The 15,758-nt window shown below is 42.0% G+C and overlaps 1 protein-coding gene across 5 annotated transcripts in view; it reads right to left on the reverse strand.

Annotated features, from left to right (window-relative positions):
- Window positions 1–15,488, reverse strand: part of Kmt2c (lysine methyltransferase 2C) — a 207,847-nt gene extending 192,359 nt beyond the window's left edge. For all 5 annotated transcript variants that reach the window (XM_028774733.1, XM_028774728.1, XM_028774730.1 and 2 more), the window contains exon 1: window positions 15,328–15,488. In XM_028774733.1, coding sequence (XP_028630566.1) covers window positions 15,328–15,488 — 161 coding nt within the window. The remainder of the gene's footprint in view (window positions 1–15,327) is intronic.
- Between the last annotated feature and the right edge of the window lie 270 nt (window positions 15,489–15,758).

The following is a 15,758-nucleotide window of genomic DNA, read 5'->3' on the forward strand; positions in this document are numbered from 1 at the left end:
TGGCATACACTTTTAACCCCAGTGCTCCAGAGGTAGAGGCAGGTGGATTTCTGCAAGTTGGAGGCCAGCCTAAAACCAAGTTAGTCACTACCACAGTAAACTCCAAGACAGCCAGAGCTATGTAAAGAGACCTTGTCTCAAGAAAATAAGAAGGAAGAAAGGGTGAGCTCAGTGGTTAAGAGCACTGGCTGCTCTTCCAGAGGACCAGGGTTTGATATTCATCACCTGCATGGCAGCTTACAATTGTCTGTAACACCAGTCCCAAAAGAAGCTCTCTTCTGGCCTCCACAAGTATCAAGCAGGTATATGGAGCACAGACATACAAGCAGGAAAAATACTCATACATATGAAATAAAATAATTTTTAAAAATAGTACAAGAAGGAGGAAGAAGAGGAGGAAGGAGAAAAGGAGGAGGAAGAGGAGGAAGAAGAAGAGAAGGAGAAAGAAAAAAAGGAAAAAAAAAGAAAAATCACAATGAGGATCAACCCAGTAGGGTACCCCTTTAATCCCAGGTAGACAGAACCCAATCCTGTCAAGGCCAGCCAGGGTTACACAGAGACCAAAACCAGCAAAGACCAAAAAGCAAGTGAAAACTCTTTTTTTCTTTTTGTTTTGTTTTTCAACACAGGATTTCCCTGTGTAGTTCTGGCTGTCCTGGAACTCTCACAGTAGATCAAGCTAGGCTGGCCTCAAACTCAGAGATCCAGGAGAAGGGGCATCATTTTCTTCCAATGGTATAGTAGCTGATAAACTTCCCATACTCAAAAATAGACCTCTCACCCACACTTGTGCAAGCAAGTGATTACATTTTCTGACCATAAGGCATGAAAGTAGAAGAGTATTTGTTACGGTGAGCAAGAACTGGGAATGAGAAAAGGGAATGAGAGTCAAACAAACTAGAATTTACTTAAATGCACATAGGACACTGCTAAAGGAAAGGAAAGAAAGCAAGAACAGAAGTTACTTTGATAGGCTTTTTTTTTTCCTCTGCTAGAATCAAGCCAAGCCTCTCATACCTGCTAAGCAAAGATCCATCATTTAATATTAATAACCAAGCAACAGAATCACTAGTTACGGTTTTGCTGCCCCCGACACGATGATTTTTCTAACAGATATGTTTCTCCTGCTTAACATCCTCAATGATTCTCTATTGTCCATGGTAAAAAATGTAAAGCTCCAATTTGATCTCTTCCTCCTCCTTCTTATTCAATAAGGCATGTGTTTATTTAAAAAACCAGGGCCATGATTAGATTCGTCTTTGCAACTATGACTGTCCTTAAGCAGCTCCTTTACCTGTAACACTAGGTCTGACAACTCTGCCATAAGTGATTAAGTATGAATGACGTGACTTCCAGAAAACACAAGTGCCTATCGAATACCAGCCACATACCAGCTTCTCATTCCCACACACACCAGTTACCTGGTTAGTTCTCTTCAGTAATATGTTTTCATTTAAGAGTTCAGAGAGCCAGGTATGGTGGGTCACGCCTGTAGTTCCAGCATGCTGAAGACTGAGGCAGGAGAATTTCATCAAGTTCAAGGCTAGGATGGTCTACAATGAGAAACCTTTTCTTTTCTTTTTACCTTTTTATTGATTCTTGTGAATTTCACATCATGTACCCCAATCCCATTCATCTCCCCTTCCTCCACATCTGACCTCCACCCTCGTAACCTCCCCCCAACAAAATAGAACAAAAAGATAAAAACTGAAACTCTTCCTATGGAAACTGTGATGTGTCGTATTTTTTAATTGAAAACACTCACTCCAATAGGTCTATAGTGTAGTAGAAGCCAGAGGCCTAGAACCAGACCAATGACTCCTTTCGGATATCCTGTTGTTATCCTGTGTCATAGATATCATGCAGCTTTGAATCTGCAGGACCTATTCACAAGATGGGGTAGATGTTGGGGCAGGCCAACTCAAAGCCCTGGATCTGGGCCTGGGTGGTAGCTGAGTTGGTAGCCTGCCAGGCCAACTCCCCTACTTTGCTCAGGCGAGGATGAGCAGGACCTGCTCCTTGCCTGCAGTCAGCAAGGTACAAGTCAAACTCTCCCATGCCATGCCATGCCAATGCCACCAGAGCCAGCTACTGAACTCCACAGGCAGAGGTGCATAAGATCTTTCCTTAAAAAAAAACAATAAGAAAGGGGATAGGAGAATTCCCTGAAATAAGTGGTGTACACCAGTGTTTGGGAAGCAGAGGCAGGTGGAGCTCTGTATCAAGGTCAGCCAGGTTTACAAAGTGAGTTCCAGGAAGACAGGGCTACACAGAGAAACCCTGTCTCGAAACCTCCCCCCCAAAAAAAAAGGAAAAAGAAAAGGGGAAAAAAAACAGATTTACTTTATTTTAGGCAGAGTCTCATGAAGCCCTGCCTAGTCTGGGGTCATGTAGATCAGTATGTCCTCAATCTCACGGCAACCCTCCTCCCACCTCTGCCTCCAGGTGCTGGCATTACAGTACAATGGCACCACACTTGGAAAAAAATTAAGTCAACTATAATTTCACTATAATACACAGCAAATATAACATTTAACCCTTTCCTTCCACATGGCGACAATAAAATCTCAATAATAAAGAGTTAAAACCCAGGTTTACAGGATGTCTCAATAGGTAAAGGCACTTACTACCAAGTGCTGACCTTAGTCTGATACCTGGGGCCACATGGTAGTGAGAGAACCAATGCCCGCAAGCTGTCCTCTGTCATACCACACACATACTGTAGCACATATACATCCAAACACATGCACAATAAATAAAATTGCTGGGCAAAAATGGTGAACACCTTCAATACCAGCACCTGGGAGCCAGGGGCAAGAAGGATCTCTACAGTCAAGGCCAGGATGGTCTACAGAGTGAGTTCCAACACAGCCAGAGTTACACATATATAAGATAATTTTTTTATTACAGTCTTAGCTTCTGGTCATATGACCACTATGACCATGTTCCACTTACATGTTCAAGCTTAAACATAAGGTGACTTTAAAATATTTTTTCTAATTATGCTCCTATCCTGCAGAATTTGATGTGAAAGAGAAATACACACTAGTTCAAGTCTTTCCTGTTCTAAAGTTTCTATTTTACATGGGGGGAATGGACTGGAGAGACAGATGGAAATGATGGCACACACCTTTAAACCTAGTACTAAGGTGGCAGGGATGGGTGGATCTCTGTAAGATCAAGGCCATGCTTATCTTCATAATGCCCTGTTAAAACAAATTTGGGTCCTCTGCAATAACCAGTGCTCTTAACTAAACAAACACACACGTACACACCAGTGTGTTTTTGAAGGACCACCTAGTCCTTACTGACACACCCTGTAGGTGGCAACAGAACTAGAATAGAACCTAGATCTCCCAACAAAGTACAAATGGCTCACTGTATCACACGTGCCTAAATCAAAAAAGTAAAATCCTAACTTTTTTGGCAAAATTCTTTTAGCTATTAGGAATTATCTAATTACAGACCAATGTATAGTCATGTAACTATGCTTGAGGGGAACGGGTATGTATGTATCCAAGGCTGGCCTTCCTCATATTGGATCTGTAGTAGAAAATGGCCTTGAACTTCTTCAGATTCTCCTGCCCACTAAGATTACAGGCGCTGTGGATCAAACACAGGGCTTCCTGCATCTTAGGCAAACACTCTATTAACCAACCTAAAATCACGGTTCTGATAACAGCATTTTTTTTTAAATACCATACTCCTCAATAATAATCCATCTCCACATCAAAATACCTTAGAGAAGTAAGGGCCAGAGTAGCAGGAAGCCTCATTTAACTATCTCAGAAAAAGACCCTTAAAAACAGTACTCATTATCATTTGCATCAGACATATTTTGGTCCCTTAGTTCATAAAACCATCTCCTTTCGTTATTCTTATTACATCTGTTTATATACTTGTTTATTTGTGCGTGTGTGTGTGTGTGTGTGTGTGTCTCGCACACGTGTGCATGCCAAGGTGCATGTGTAGAGGTCCCCTGAATCAGAACAAGATTTGGTGGTAAGCACTTTTACCCATTAAGTCATCTTGCCAGCCTAGTGTCCATTATTACTATTATTTGTTGCTGCTAACAAACCATATTTATTCATGATTTCACAATCTTGGTTGGCATCAGCTAGGTGGTGTCCCTACTCTTACTAGTGGTTGCTTTTGTGACTGCATTACACCAAAAAGTCAACTAGGACTTGAACCCTGCTAAACCTCTGGAATAGTCAGTCTGGCAACTTCTCCCTCTCTACACATCTCCAGCAAAGTCTAACCCAACTCTTAGGACTGCAATTACTTAAGAATCCCAAAGTGCAAAAGAAAAAGCTGTACCCAAACCTAATCAAGTATCATTACTAAGACACAACCATAGGGTACTACACAACAAATAGACTCTGTGGCCCAATGGGGTTACAACAGCAGATACCATCCCTTCCTTTAGTACTACACAGATACCATCTTGGTGTGTATATAACCCCAACATACTTTAAGATGGCCTCAAACTCACAGAAATCTGCCTGCCTCTGCCTCCCTAGTCCTGGGATTAAAGGCAAGTGCTACCAGTACCCAGCTACCATGGCATTTTTAGTACTACAGCTCTATAGTACAATTTGAGTTTGGGCATGATGATACCTCCAGCAGGTTACTTCTGTTTTTGTTTCTACATAGGATACCCCCAGTCTCAGTTCTCTCAAAAACAGCAAGATAGCCAAGGAGGCTTTGTTAAGAAGGATCTGCCTACTTCTGCCTCCAGAGTGCTGGGGTTAAAGGCATATGCCACCACATCCAGCTCAGATTAAATATTCTTGCAAGTCACACCTAGCCTAGTTTGCTGATGTTACAAATTTTTAATATCATCAGCACTAAGAAGCAGGCAAATCTCATGAGTTTGAGGCTAGCCTAGTCTATATATTGAGCTTCAGGGGCAGCCAGGGCTATATGATGGTGGTGGTGGTGATGGTGGTGATTTCAGTATGTAATGATAGGTATATCATCTGACAGGAGTCATTGGAAAAAAAACATGGACACCATAATCAAATATTTCAACTAATTATGAAAGATTTAATTATGAAACCACTAATTATGAAAGATTTAAGATTTCAAGTGGTCAACCGGGCAGTGATGGTGCACGGCTTTAATCCCAGCACTTGGGAGGCAGAGGCAGGTGGATTTCTGAGGCCAGCCTGGTCTACAGAGTGAGTTCCAGGACAGCCAGGGCTATACAGAGAAATCCTGTCTCGAAAAAACAAAAACAAAAACAAAACAAAAAAAAAGATTCCATGTGGTCAACTTTAAACATAATTTGATGCTTATTCCAAACATGAAATGCATTACAATTTCAAAGCTATGTTAAGATGTAGCTCTATGCCACAATGCTTGTCAACCATGCAGTAATGCTCTCTGGCAATGGAAAAATAAAATCCCAAGTAACAAGAAATAGAGGTGGTGGCACATGTCTTTAATCCCAACACTCAGGAGGCAGAGGCAGGAAAATCTCTGCGTTCAAGGCCACGCTGCTCTACATATTGAGTTCTAGGACAGCCAGAGAGTTACACAGGGTTTTTTTGTTTTGGTTTGGTTTGGTTTTTCGAGACAGGGTTTCCTCTGTATAGCCCTGGCTGTCCTGGAACTCACTCTGTAGACCAGGCTGGCCTCGAACTCAGAAATCTGCCTGCCTCTGCCTCCCAAGTGCTGGGATTAAAGGTGTGCGCCACCACCGCCCAGCTACACAGAGATTTTAAACCCTGTCTCAAAAGAGAGAGAGAAAAGAGAAAGGAAGTTTTGTTTTACCTTATTTTTACTAGGCTCCACTAAAAGATCTGATTAAGAACAAAAACATATGGACCACAACAACAAACTACCCTGCTTCTAATGTAATAGGTTACAGTCAAACTTAGAAAGCAAACATTGCCAACTACAAAATATGTAAGAAATGAAGACAGAAAGATGGCTCAGCCCATAGAAGCACTTACAGCTCAGGCCTGAGTTCAGTTCCTAGATCCCATGTAAACGTAGGGAAAACACATTCCACAAAGTTGCCCTCTGCCCTCCACATATATGCCATAAAATATGCATGGCGGCACACACATCAGACATTCATGTATCTACAAACAAACATACACACACAATAATAAATCAATTTATTATCAATCACAAATTAATAATAAATTAAATAAATTTAAAAAGAATAAGATGTGCTTGTCATGGTAGTACAGGCCTTCAATCCCAGCACTCTGAAGGCAGAGGTACAAAGTTTAGTACTCATATAAATAAATCTTCAAAAAAAAAAAAAAATTCAAAAAAACTCCACAATACTGACATTTATAGGTTTGAGTAATGAAAAAATTAAAATCATTTTTGTCATAACATTACTAAATACAGAGCTTTCCTAGGGAGTTACTGTTCTTTATAATGAAAAACATTCAGTAAAAACCCTGCCTTTGAGCCTAACCTGATGGCACATGCCTTTAATCCCAGCACTTGGAAGGCAGATACAGGTAGATGGGCTTCTATGAGTTACAGGTCAACCTGTCTATATAGCAAGTTCCTAGCCAGCCAGAGATAGTAAGTCCTGAAGAGCAGGGAAACCCTGCCTCATCACTCTCTATATAAACACATCACACATACTCACCCAAATAATAAACTAAATTAAAAAATAATAATTACTGTATAATTTCTCAGAATTTTTTAAAGTATTAACCTTTGCCAGGCATGGTGGCTCATAAATTTAATCCCAGCACTGGGGAAGCAAAGGCAATAAATTCAAGGCCATCCGGGGCTATATAGTGAAACTGTCTCAAAAGCAAAACAAAACAAATTACAAACTTTTTTTTTAATTCAGGAAGTACATTACAAAAAGTATACACCCTTCCAAATATTTTTCTATGCACAAAATCAACACAAGTTTGAGCCTGTGTACTTTTTATAGGATAAAGTCAGCATTAAACTTACAATGTCACAGCTCCTGAAAAGGTTTTCCTCAAACCAACAAAACAGCAGGCAGCCTCCCACATTGGTTCACACAGCTTTATCTCTGTCTTGATTAAAAACTGTACAGCAGGGGTCAGAGGTATAGTTCAAGTGGCTAAGAACTTGCTAAAATGTGAGGCCTTGGGTACATCCCCATCAGTAGAGGGGAAACTGCAAAGTAAACCACAGCGTGTAAGCAGGTTCAGGTAAACCACACCCTTAATTACCTGTCTTGAGCTATCCTAACCCCATTCCTACGTTCCCAGTTACTTGTTGAGCATCTCTATTCTCTATGCCAGAAACTTTCACTCTCCTGCAGTGATGAGGACTTCCTCCCTCTCTACCACATCTCCAGCAAGCTGCCCTTTGCCTCTGCTATGACACTGTAACAGCAACACATGTATCACTGTACCTCTTCATACTTTTTATCTTGGTGGTTTTTCTAAAATAGCCCTCATTAAATTACAAGTGGATGATCTCCCCGAGTTCCAGACCAGCTGGGGCTGTAAAACAACACTTAGGATGCAAGAGGAAGATCAGGAGTTCAGGACCAGGCCTCACCTCTAGAAGAGCATCTCAAAACAACATGACTGAAACAAGAACAACTAAACGTTTGTACTGACCGTCTTTTCTTCAAGGCCTTAAGAATCAGCTATCATTCAGGATCTAGCTATGACTCTGTAGCACATTTGAAATGCCTTGATAACCCTGACAGCTTGATCCCACTCCCTATATAAAACCTTCGCCTCTATTCTCCAGGAAAACACTCTTAACTTCCCTCTAAAATAAATGTATATTCCCTTGCTCTCCCAAACAGTCTCACTTTCTTATCACTCTACTTGGCTAGAACTCACCAACCCTTCAGGCTTTAATTCAAATACTACTTCCTGTAAACCTTCCAGGACTCCATTTGGCTGGTGACTCTTCTCTTGCAGAGTTAACTGTTCATGATATTTTAGCATGTTCTCTAAGTGAGTGACATGTGCCAAAAGAAAAAAGCTAAAATGTCAGCAGAGTCAGATGTAGTAGAACATGCCTGTAATCCTAGAAGTTGGGAGGCAGAGGCAGGAGGCACATGACAACTTCAAGACCAGCCTGGTCTATATATCAAATTTCAAGCCAATTACTGATACAGTAATAGTCATTTAAAAAAAAAAAAAAAAGTGAGCAAGGGTCGGAAAGATGGCTCAACCAGTAAAGGTGCCTGCCTCAAAGCTTGGCTATCTGAATTTGATTTGATCCCAAGTCCCACATGGTAGGAGAACCAAGAACCGATTCCTCCAAGTTGTGCTGAGACCTGTGTGTGTGTGTGTGTGTGTGTGTGTGTGTGTGTGTGTGTTTATGTGTGCGTATGTTCACACATACATATATGTGCATATAAATTAATTCAATGTATTAATGTTAACCCACAAGGAAAGAACTGTCTTAATTATTTTAAAAAGTAATTAAGTAGTTAGAGGGGCTGGAGAGTTAGCTCAGCAGCTAAGAATACTTGTTGCTCTGCAAAGGACTAGAGTTTGGTTGCCAGCACTACATGGTAACTCACAACAATCTATTAACTACAGTTCCAGAGGATCTGATACCTTCTTCTGACCTCCTCAGGCTCAGGCAGGCGTGCATGTGGTGTAAACATGCATGCAATCAAAACACTCATCCACATAAAATGAAAATATAAAAAAAAATAGGAAATAGTTTTTAATTTAAAAGTAAACAGAAAGCCTGTGTCATCTCAAATTGTGTGTTTTATATAGCTCCTGCTACCCATAGCAGGGACAGAAGCAAAATGAAACACTCTTTACATGAAGCCTTTCCTAACATATTAAAACAGAAGAGCTGTGTCATTCTTGTTTTTCCAACCTGTGCTCTTAAGTCTTTCATATTCTGCAAGAGATTTAAAAGTCTAATTTCAGGATGTAGAGATGGCTCATACTGAGAGAACCCGCTTCTCTTGCAGAAGACAGAGGCAGACAGATCTCAGTGAATTCAAGCCCAGACTGGTCTACACAGTGAGTTTCAGGTCAGCCAGGGATAAATACTGAAACCCTGGCTCAAAAGATTAATTAATTTAAAGCAAATTTTAAAAACATTTTAAAAATATTTCAGATTTATCAGGAGACTATGGCACACACCTTGGGAGACAAAGGCAGGCAAATATCTGAGTTCAAGGGCAGCCTGGTCTACAGAGCAAGTTCTAGGACAACCAGGGTTACACAGAGGAATTCTCAAAAAAATAAATAAATAAATAAATAAATAAACAAACACAACACACACTTCGAATTCCAAATTCATGATTGGTTTTCCTGCTAAATACTTCATCACCACTACCAGAACATGTCGATATATAAACCCATCATTAAAAAAAAAAATCATACTTTACTTGGTAACTTTTTAAAACCTATCTTGCCAAGAAGTTCTAAAAATAGTTACTGGGCATAAACATGATAAAGAAAATATTATAAGAGAAGGAAGATATTAATCGGCTTGCTAAAAGCAACACAGTGAAATATTAGCTAAACGCACTTTACATCTAACCAGAACCAGACATGGTAGGCCAGCCTATTCCCAAGTTTGCCCTTTGACCTCTACAAACATACTGAGGAATGCATGAGTCCACATACATACACATGTGTGCACACACATATAAATAAATGTAAATGTAAAAAATAAATTTAAATAGGGAAACAGGTCTATTAGAAAGTTTATTCTGAGCCGAGCGGTGGTGGCGCACGCCTGTAATCCCAGCACTTGGGAAGCAGAGGCAGGTGGATTTCTGAGTTTGAGGCCAGCCTGGTCTATAGGGTGAGTTCCAGGACAGCCAGGACTGTACAAAGAAACCCTGTCTCGAAAAACCTAAAAAAAAAAAAAAAAAAAGTTTATTCTGTGGCATTAACTTGTTGCCTAAGAGAGTCACAGATGAAAAGCCAAAAATCATGACACCCTCTCAAGGGCACCACACACCTCTCCACCAGGAAAGCATGCACAGAGAGCATCTAGTACTCTGTGGGTTTGTTTTGTTTTTTACTTTTCCTTCCTTCCTTCCTTCCTTCCTTCCTTCCTTCCTTCCTTCCTTCCTTCCTCTCTCTCTCTTTCTCTCTCTCTCTCATTCAAGACAGGGTTTCACTGTGTAACTCTAGTTGGCCCAGAACTTTGTTATGCAGACTATGCCTATATAGAACCCAGAGATCATTCCACCTGCCTCCCAAGCGCTAGGATCAAAGGTGTACACCACCACAATCAAAAAGATATTATATGTATGAGTATTTGCCTAAATATATGTATGTGCACCTTATAAACTGCCGAACGTGGATGTGGGAACCAAATCCATGAGCAGTAAGTACTCTTAACCACAGAGCACTCTCTCCCGTGCAATCTAGTGTTTCTTATTCCTAAAGACTGACCATATTTATTTAGGAAGGTCAATGAAGTTCCATGAACATTCCTTAGTTTTGTTTTTTTTTTTTTGTTTTGTTTTGTTTTTTGGTTTTTCGAGACAGGGTTTCTCTGTAAAGTCCTGGCTGTCCTGGAACTCACTCTGTAGACCAGGCTGGCCTCAAACTCAGAAATCCACCTGCCTCTGACTCCCAAGTGCTAGGATTAAAGGCGTGCGCCACCACCGCCCGGCCACATTCCCTTAGTTATAAGCTTACATTGACTTAAAGGATATAAAGGCTGAACAGCCACTATCTACTCAAAAACCTGTGGCCCAGAGAGAGAATAACCTAAAATTTTACAAAACAGAAAGCAGGTAAAGCCGGGCAGTGGTGGCGCATGGCTGTAATCCCAGCACTTGGGAGGCAGAGGCAGGCAGATTTCTGAGTTCGAGGCTAGCCTGGTCTACAGAGTGAGTTCCAGGACAGCCAGGGCTACACAGAGAAACCCTGTCTCAAAAAAAAAAAAAAAAAGAAAGAAAGAACGAAAGAAGGAGAGAAAGAAAGAGAGAAAGAAAGAAAGAAAGAAAGCAGATAAAGCAATATCTTATATACATTCTTGCAATCAATTTGTAACTCTGCAAGTTGACTACATATTGCATCATAGAATTAAGTAAGAAAATGTCATTTTAATAATGAGAAATTAAACTATATAGATACTTTTAAATTCGCATGGACATCTGTTTATTGGCTTAATATATTAACAAGCAATGTGACTAAAACCATCATATTCTCAAATATTACAAATTCCTAGGAATAAGACAACAGTAAACTATAGTGTGGTCAACTTAGAGAACAATCTCCCCAACAGAAAAGAGAGGCTGCCAATCCTAGACCCAGTTTTCAATTTAATTAAAACACTTTAGTGCATCCTATGGACCAAAGATCAGTAGAGATAGGTAGGTGGGTGGATGGATGGATAAGATATTCAATAGAATATATAATTCCCACTTACTGCTAGCTTAAAAGTATTAAAATTAAGAATTATTGTTTGCTTGGCATGGCTGTGGAGACCTACAATGCCTTCTCTGGGAGGCTGAGGAAAAATATTCAAATGCTAGGCCAGCTCAAGCTACATATTGAGTTCAAGATCAGCCTGGGATATATAATAGGCCTTATCTCAAAAAAAAAATAAGAAGGAGGGAGAAAGGGAGGGTAGGAGAGAAAATAAAGGGTAGGATAGGGTAGGACAAGATAGGAAAGGAAAGATAAAGAAATGCTATCATAAATATTACGGGCTGGAGAGATGGCTCAGTGGTTAAGAGCACTGACTACACTTCCAGAGGTCTTGAGTTCAAATCCCAGCAACCACATGGTGGCTCACAACCATCTGTAATGAGATCTGATGCCCTCTTCTGGTGTGTCTGAAGACAGCTACAGTGTATTCATATATAATAAATAAATAGATCTTTAAAAATAAATAAATATTACATGCTTGCATTATCTCAAAAGGTATGAATAGTGATCTGGGGGGTCTTTTTATTCAACTGTACATACAGTAGTGAAGATCAGTTGTCCATCACTTATTTCAAGTTGGCAGGTATGAGAAATTTTGTTAGAAAAAGAGTCTTACAAATACAAAGTAACAACAGTTACCAGCTGCACTGCAAGAAACCCTTGCAAGACACCATCCATTGTTTCTATCTTTCTGTAACAATAACACTCAAAGCTGTCTATCCAATAACACTAATTGCCCTCTGAAAAATGATTCAGGGGGCAAATTTGACTCAATAAGGATTGAAGGCAGTATCTCAGAAATCCTGACCCTGCCACCTGCTGCATCAACACTTACCATCCCTGACATCAACTCTGATGACATAACAAATATGGCAGAACACTTCCTGGGCTTCATACTAAAGCCAAGTGTGGTAGTTAACACCACTTAATCCCAGTACAAAGTCAGGCATGTCTGTAACATCCAAAGCCAGCCTGATCTACAAAGTGGTTTCAGGACCACAGTAAGACCCTTGTCTTAAAAAACAAAACCAAAAACAATCCCCCCCCCCAAAAAAAAAAAACACTTCAGGAAAAATTTCTTTTAACATTAACAGTATTAGACTTGCACCCTATAGTGTTTTACCAGGGGGCAAAATCAGTGACTTAAGTAAGGATTATGAGCACTCAAAATAACTAAATGGTTAGAGTCTTTGCAGTTAAGAAGAAATTTCAGACAAATGTAAATTTCGCTGTGTCTTACATTTGACATTTGTACAAGAAATTCATATATATACTTTTTAAATTCTGCCTCAAAAAAGTAATGCCTTTAGTACAAAATATTTGCTTTTAGATAGTTAATATAATTTTAATATAATTAGGGTTAATGTAAAACCCATTAACTACATAGCCTATGCCTTTTAAATGTGATAGAAATTCAGCTAGCCAAAACTATAAATACTTGACTTGTTTACATAATTATTAAAAATTCAAACACAATGGCATGGCATGGAAGCATACGTGTCTCTAATGCCAGCACTCGGAAGGCAGAGGCAGGCAGATCTCCATGAGTTCTTTGATTTCAAGGCCGGCCTGGTCTACAGAGCAAGTGCCAGGCTAGCCAGAGCTACATAAAGAAACCCTGTCTCAAACAAAGAAACAAACAAACAAACAAACAAAGATATTAGCTTTTGATTCTTCACTACACTCACTCTTTGCAATTCCACACTATTCATTTACTGCGAACCTAAATCACATTTGTTACACATCAGTTTCACTTTCAGGGTCTTCACTAACTATGGGCTCTTTTCCTCATGGATCCTAATACAGTGTAGAGATACAAAATCAAAAAACTCTTTGCTTTCCATTTTACACATTAGTTTCCATTTACATGTTTCAAATACAATTAGAGATCCCACACCCTTCAAAGGATATCTAATTTTAAGGAATTTAAAAGTTAGAAGCCAATTACCACTACATTTTACTCCCTGTAAAGAATTCTGTGTTGCTTCTCAAATCAAATAGAAAAAAATCTAATACAGAATTGACCTAAACATTTCTCAAAGTGTTCTTAGACTATACTGTCATTCTCTAGAAAAATGTTCAACTTCTCAAAAGGCCATTTTTTCCTCATTAATAATAGTGCTATGAATTAAAAAGTGGCAATAACTTAAGTCAACCTTTCTTCCAGTTCAAAGGAGTTGCACTAATACACCTTAACTCATCTCAATAGGGAAGCACATTGAGTTGTGCTCATGCATTTGCAAGTGCGTGACCCTACCTAACAACCCAAAAATGAGCGCTTGCATGTCTACTCTTTCTAAAGGGAAGAATTAAATGCAAATATAAAACATATACTTACCTCAAATTAAAGTATAATAAGGTTTTTTTTATGTGTTTTGTATTTTTCAAGACAGGGATTGTTTGTATCGCCCTGGCTGTCCTGGAATTCCCTCTATAGCCCAATTGGCCTTGAACTCCACCTGCCTCTGCCTCCTGAGTGCTAGGCTTAAAAAGATCTTACAGGCCTGTGCCATCATCAACCCCCTTACGAGATGCAGATGTTTTTCAGTGAAAGGGGAAGGAATCAAAATAAACCTCTAACATGGCTTAATCCAGTGTTGCTGTTTAGAACAGTATTTATGTTAATCTGACCAAGTCCAAAGTTTGACAAAACTCCACATAACGTCTCCAAATTTCAGTCAAGGCAGGCATAATGTTATTTTATGCAGAACATCACCTTACAATGTAACAGACAAAATAACTTTGTATCACAAAAAAAAGAAACCTAACGTAATAATGTATACATCCTCTATCCAGTGTCTCTCTCAAGATTTTTCACAGCTAGGTAAGAGCTGGCAGGCAATAAAACATGGAGGCGACTAAAGGCCCTGGGACATTTAGTAGTAAAAAGATACCAAACTCCAAAAGAGGCTACACTGTGTCAAAAGCTTAGTGGGTCCCCGAAACCCAGCCTGCTTGCTATGGCTCAGTTAACACTATTTTTGCTGCAATCACCAGACACAACAAATGAGTGAAGGTAAACCAAACAGCCTATCCATAAATGTACTGGCTTCTTCCTGCAAGTCCCAGCGCACCCTTCCACCGCCAACAGCTCAATGAGAACAGCATACAATGAAATGAGTAAGCAACACACGCCATTCTGCAACTTTGAAAGACGGTCACCAATCTTCCGCAGCACCCCGAAGAACCACAATAGCTGAGCAACTAACTCACTGGCACTAAAACGGTTTCCTTGATTTTCAAGCCAGGTTGCCGAATAACCACTTTTTAAGACAACACTTCTTGCCCAGCTCATCCACTGGGCACAGTCCTCACATACGCTCAAAAAAACAATCGAAAGCCATTCCCTGCCCAGCTGGAGTTGAAGTTACTCGTCCAGCGACGTTTAAAGCTGTCTCCCCCTAAACAAAGTGCTCTGGGCCGTCAGCGCCGCGGAACTCGGCCGCGTTCCCGAAACTCCGGCTCGCCCGCTCACACCTGGGCCCGTGCGATCCCGAGAGCCGGCTGCGGAGCCGAGCGGTGCGGTTCGGGGCGGTGGGGGATGGGGAGGACAGGCTCGAATGGCTTCCTAATGTATCATTAAGAAGCAAAAGCACCGGTCTGGGAGCAAGAAAAGTTAAAGAAGCCGCGAGCTGACAAAGAGCGCCGGCCGCCGCACCGGGACCACCCGGCCGCAGCGTTTGACAGCTCGGTCCCTGGCGCCCACAGCTTTGTGGCTCCGAGCGGCCGGGCCGGCAGCAAGCTGGGCGTGCTCGGCGGGGCGTGTGCGGACGCTGGGCTAGGCCCTGGGGAAGCCGCCGGGCGGTTCTCCCCGAAGCGAGGCCGAACTCCAAAGTAAAGTGCGCGGCGCGGCCGGCGGGACCTGCGCGGGCGCCGCCGAACCGGGCCGCGCCTGGGCCGCCCCGCCCCCACCGGGCCGGGGGCCTGACAGCTCCGGGCCGCGCCGCCGCTGGCTGCCCGCCTGGCTCCCTCGCGCTCAACTTACTTCTTTCTGGCTCTCTGGAAAGGGGAAGCGCCATCTTTGCGAGGCCGGCCCCGAGGTCTTTTGTCTGCGGCTGCGGGGCTCGGGGCCGGGGCTCCGGGCTCCTCGGGGGGTGCTGGCGGCGGCTGCTGCTGCTCCGCGCTCCGGTCCTCCTCCGACGACATCCTAGTCACCAGGAAAGACACATGGATCCCCGTCCTCCTCCTGGGGGGCTCCTCCCGCCGCAGCGGCCGCAGCCGCCGCCGCTGCTGCTGCTCGAGTTGCTCCTCCCCGGCTCAGCCTCTCGCATTTCCCGCAGCCCCGGGAGCAGCAGCAGCAGCAGCAGCAGCAGGTACCGGGAGAGGCGGCAACATGGAGCTAGCAGGACACGCACTCACACACATCGGCGCGGGCGCGCGCACTCGGCGCGCAGGGGCCGGCGGGGGGCGGCGGGC

This window comes from Grammomys surdaster, unplaced genomic scaffold (assembly GCF_004785775.1).
Source record: "Grammomys surdaster isolate TR1022 unplaced genomic scaffold, NIH_TR_1.0 242, whole genome shotgun sequence".
NCBI lineage: Eukaryota > Metazoa > Chordata > Mammalia > Rodentia > Muridae > Grammomys > Grammomys surdaster.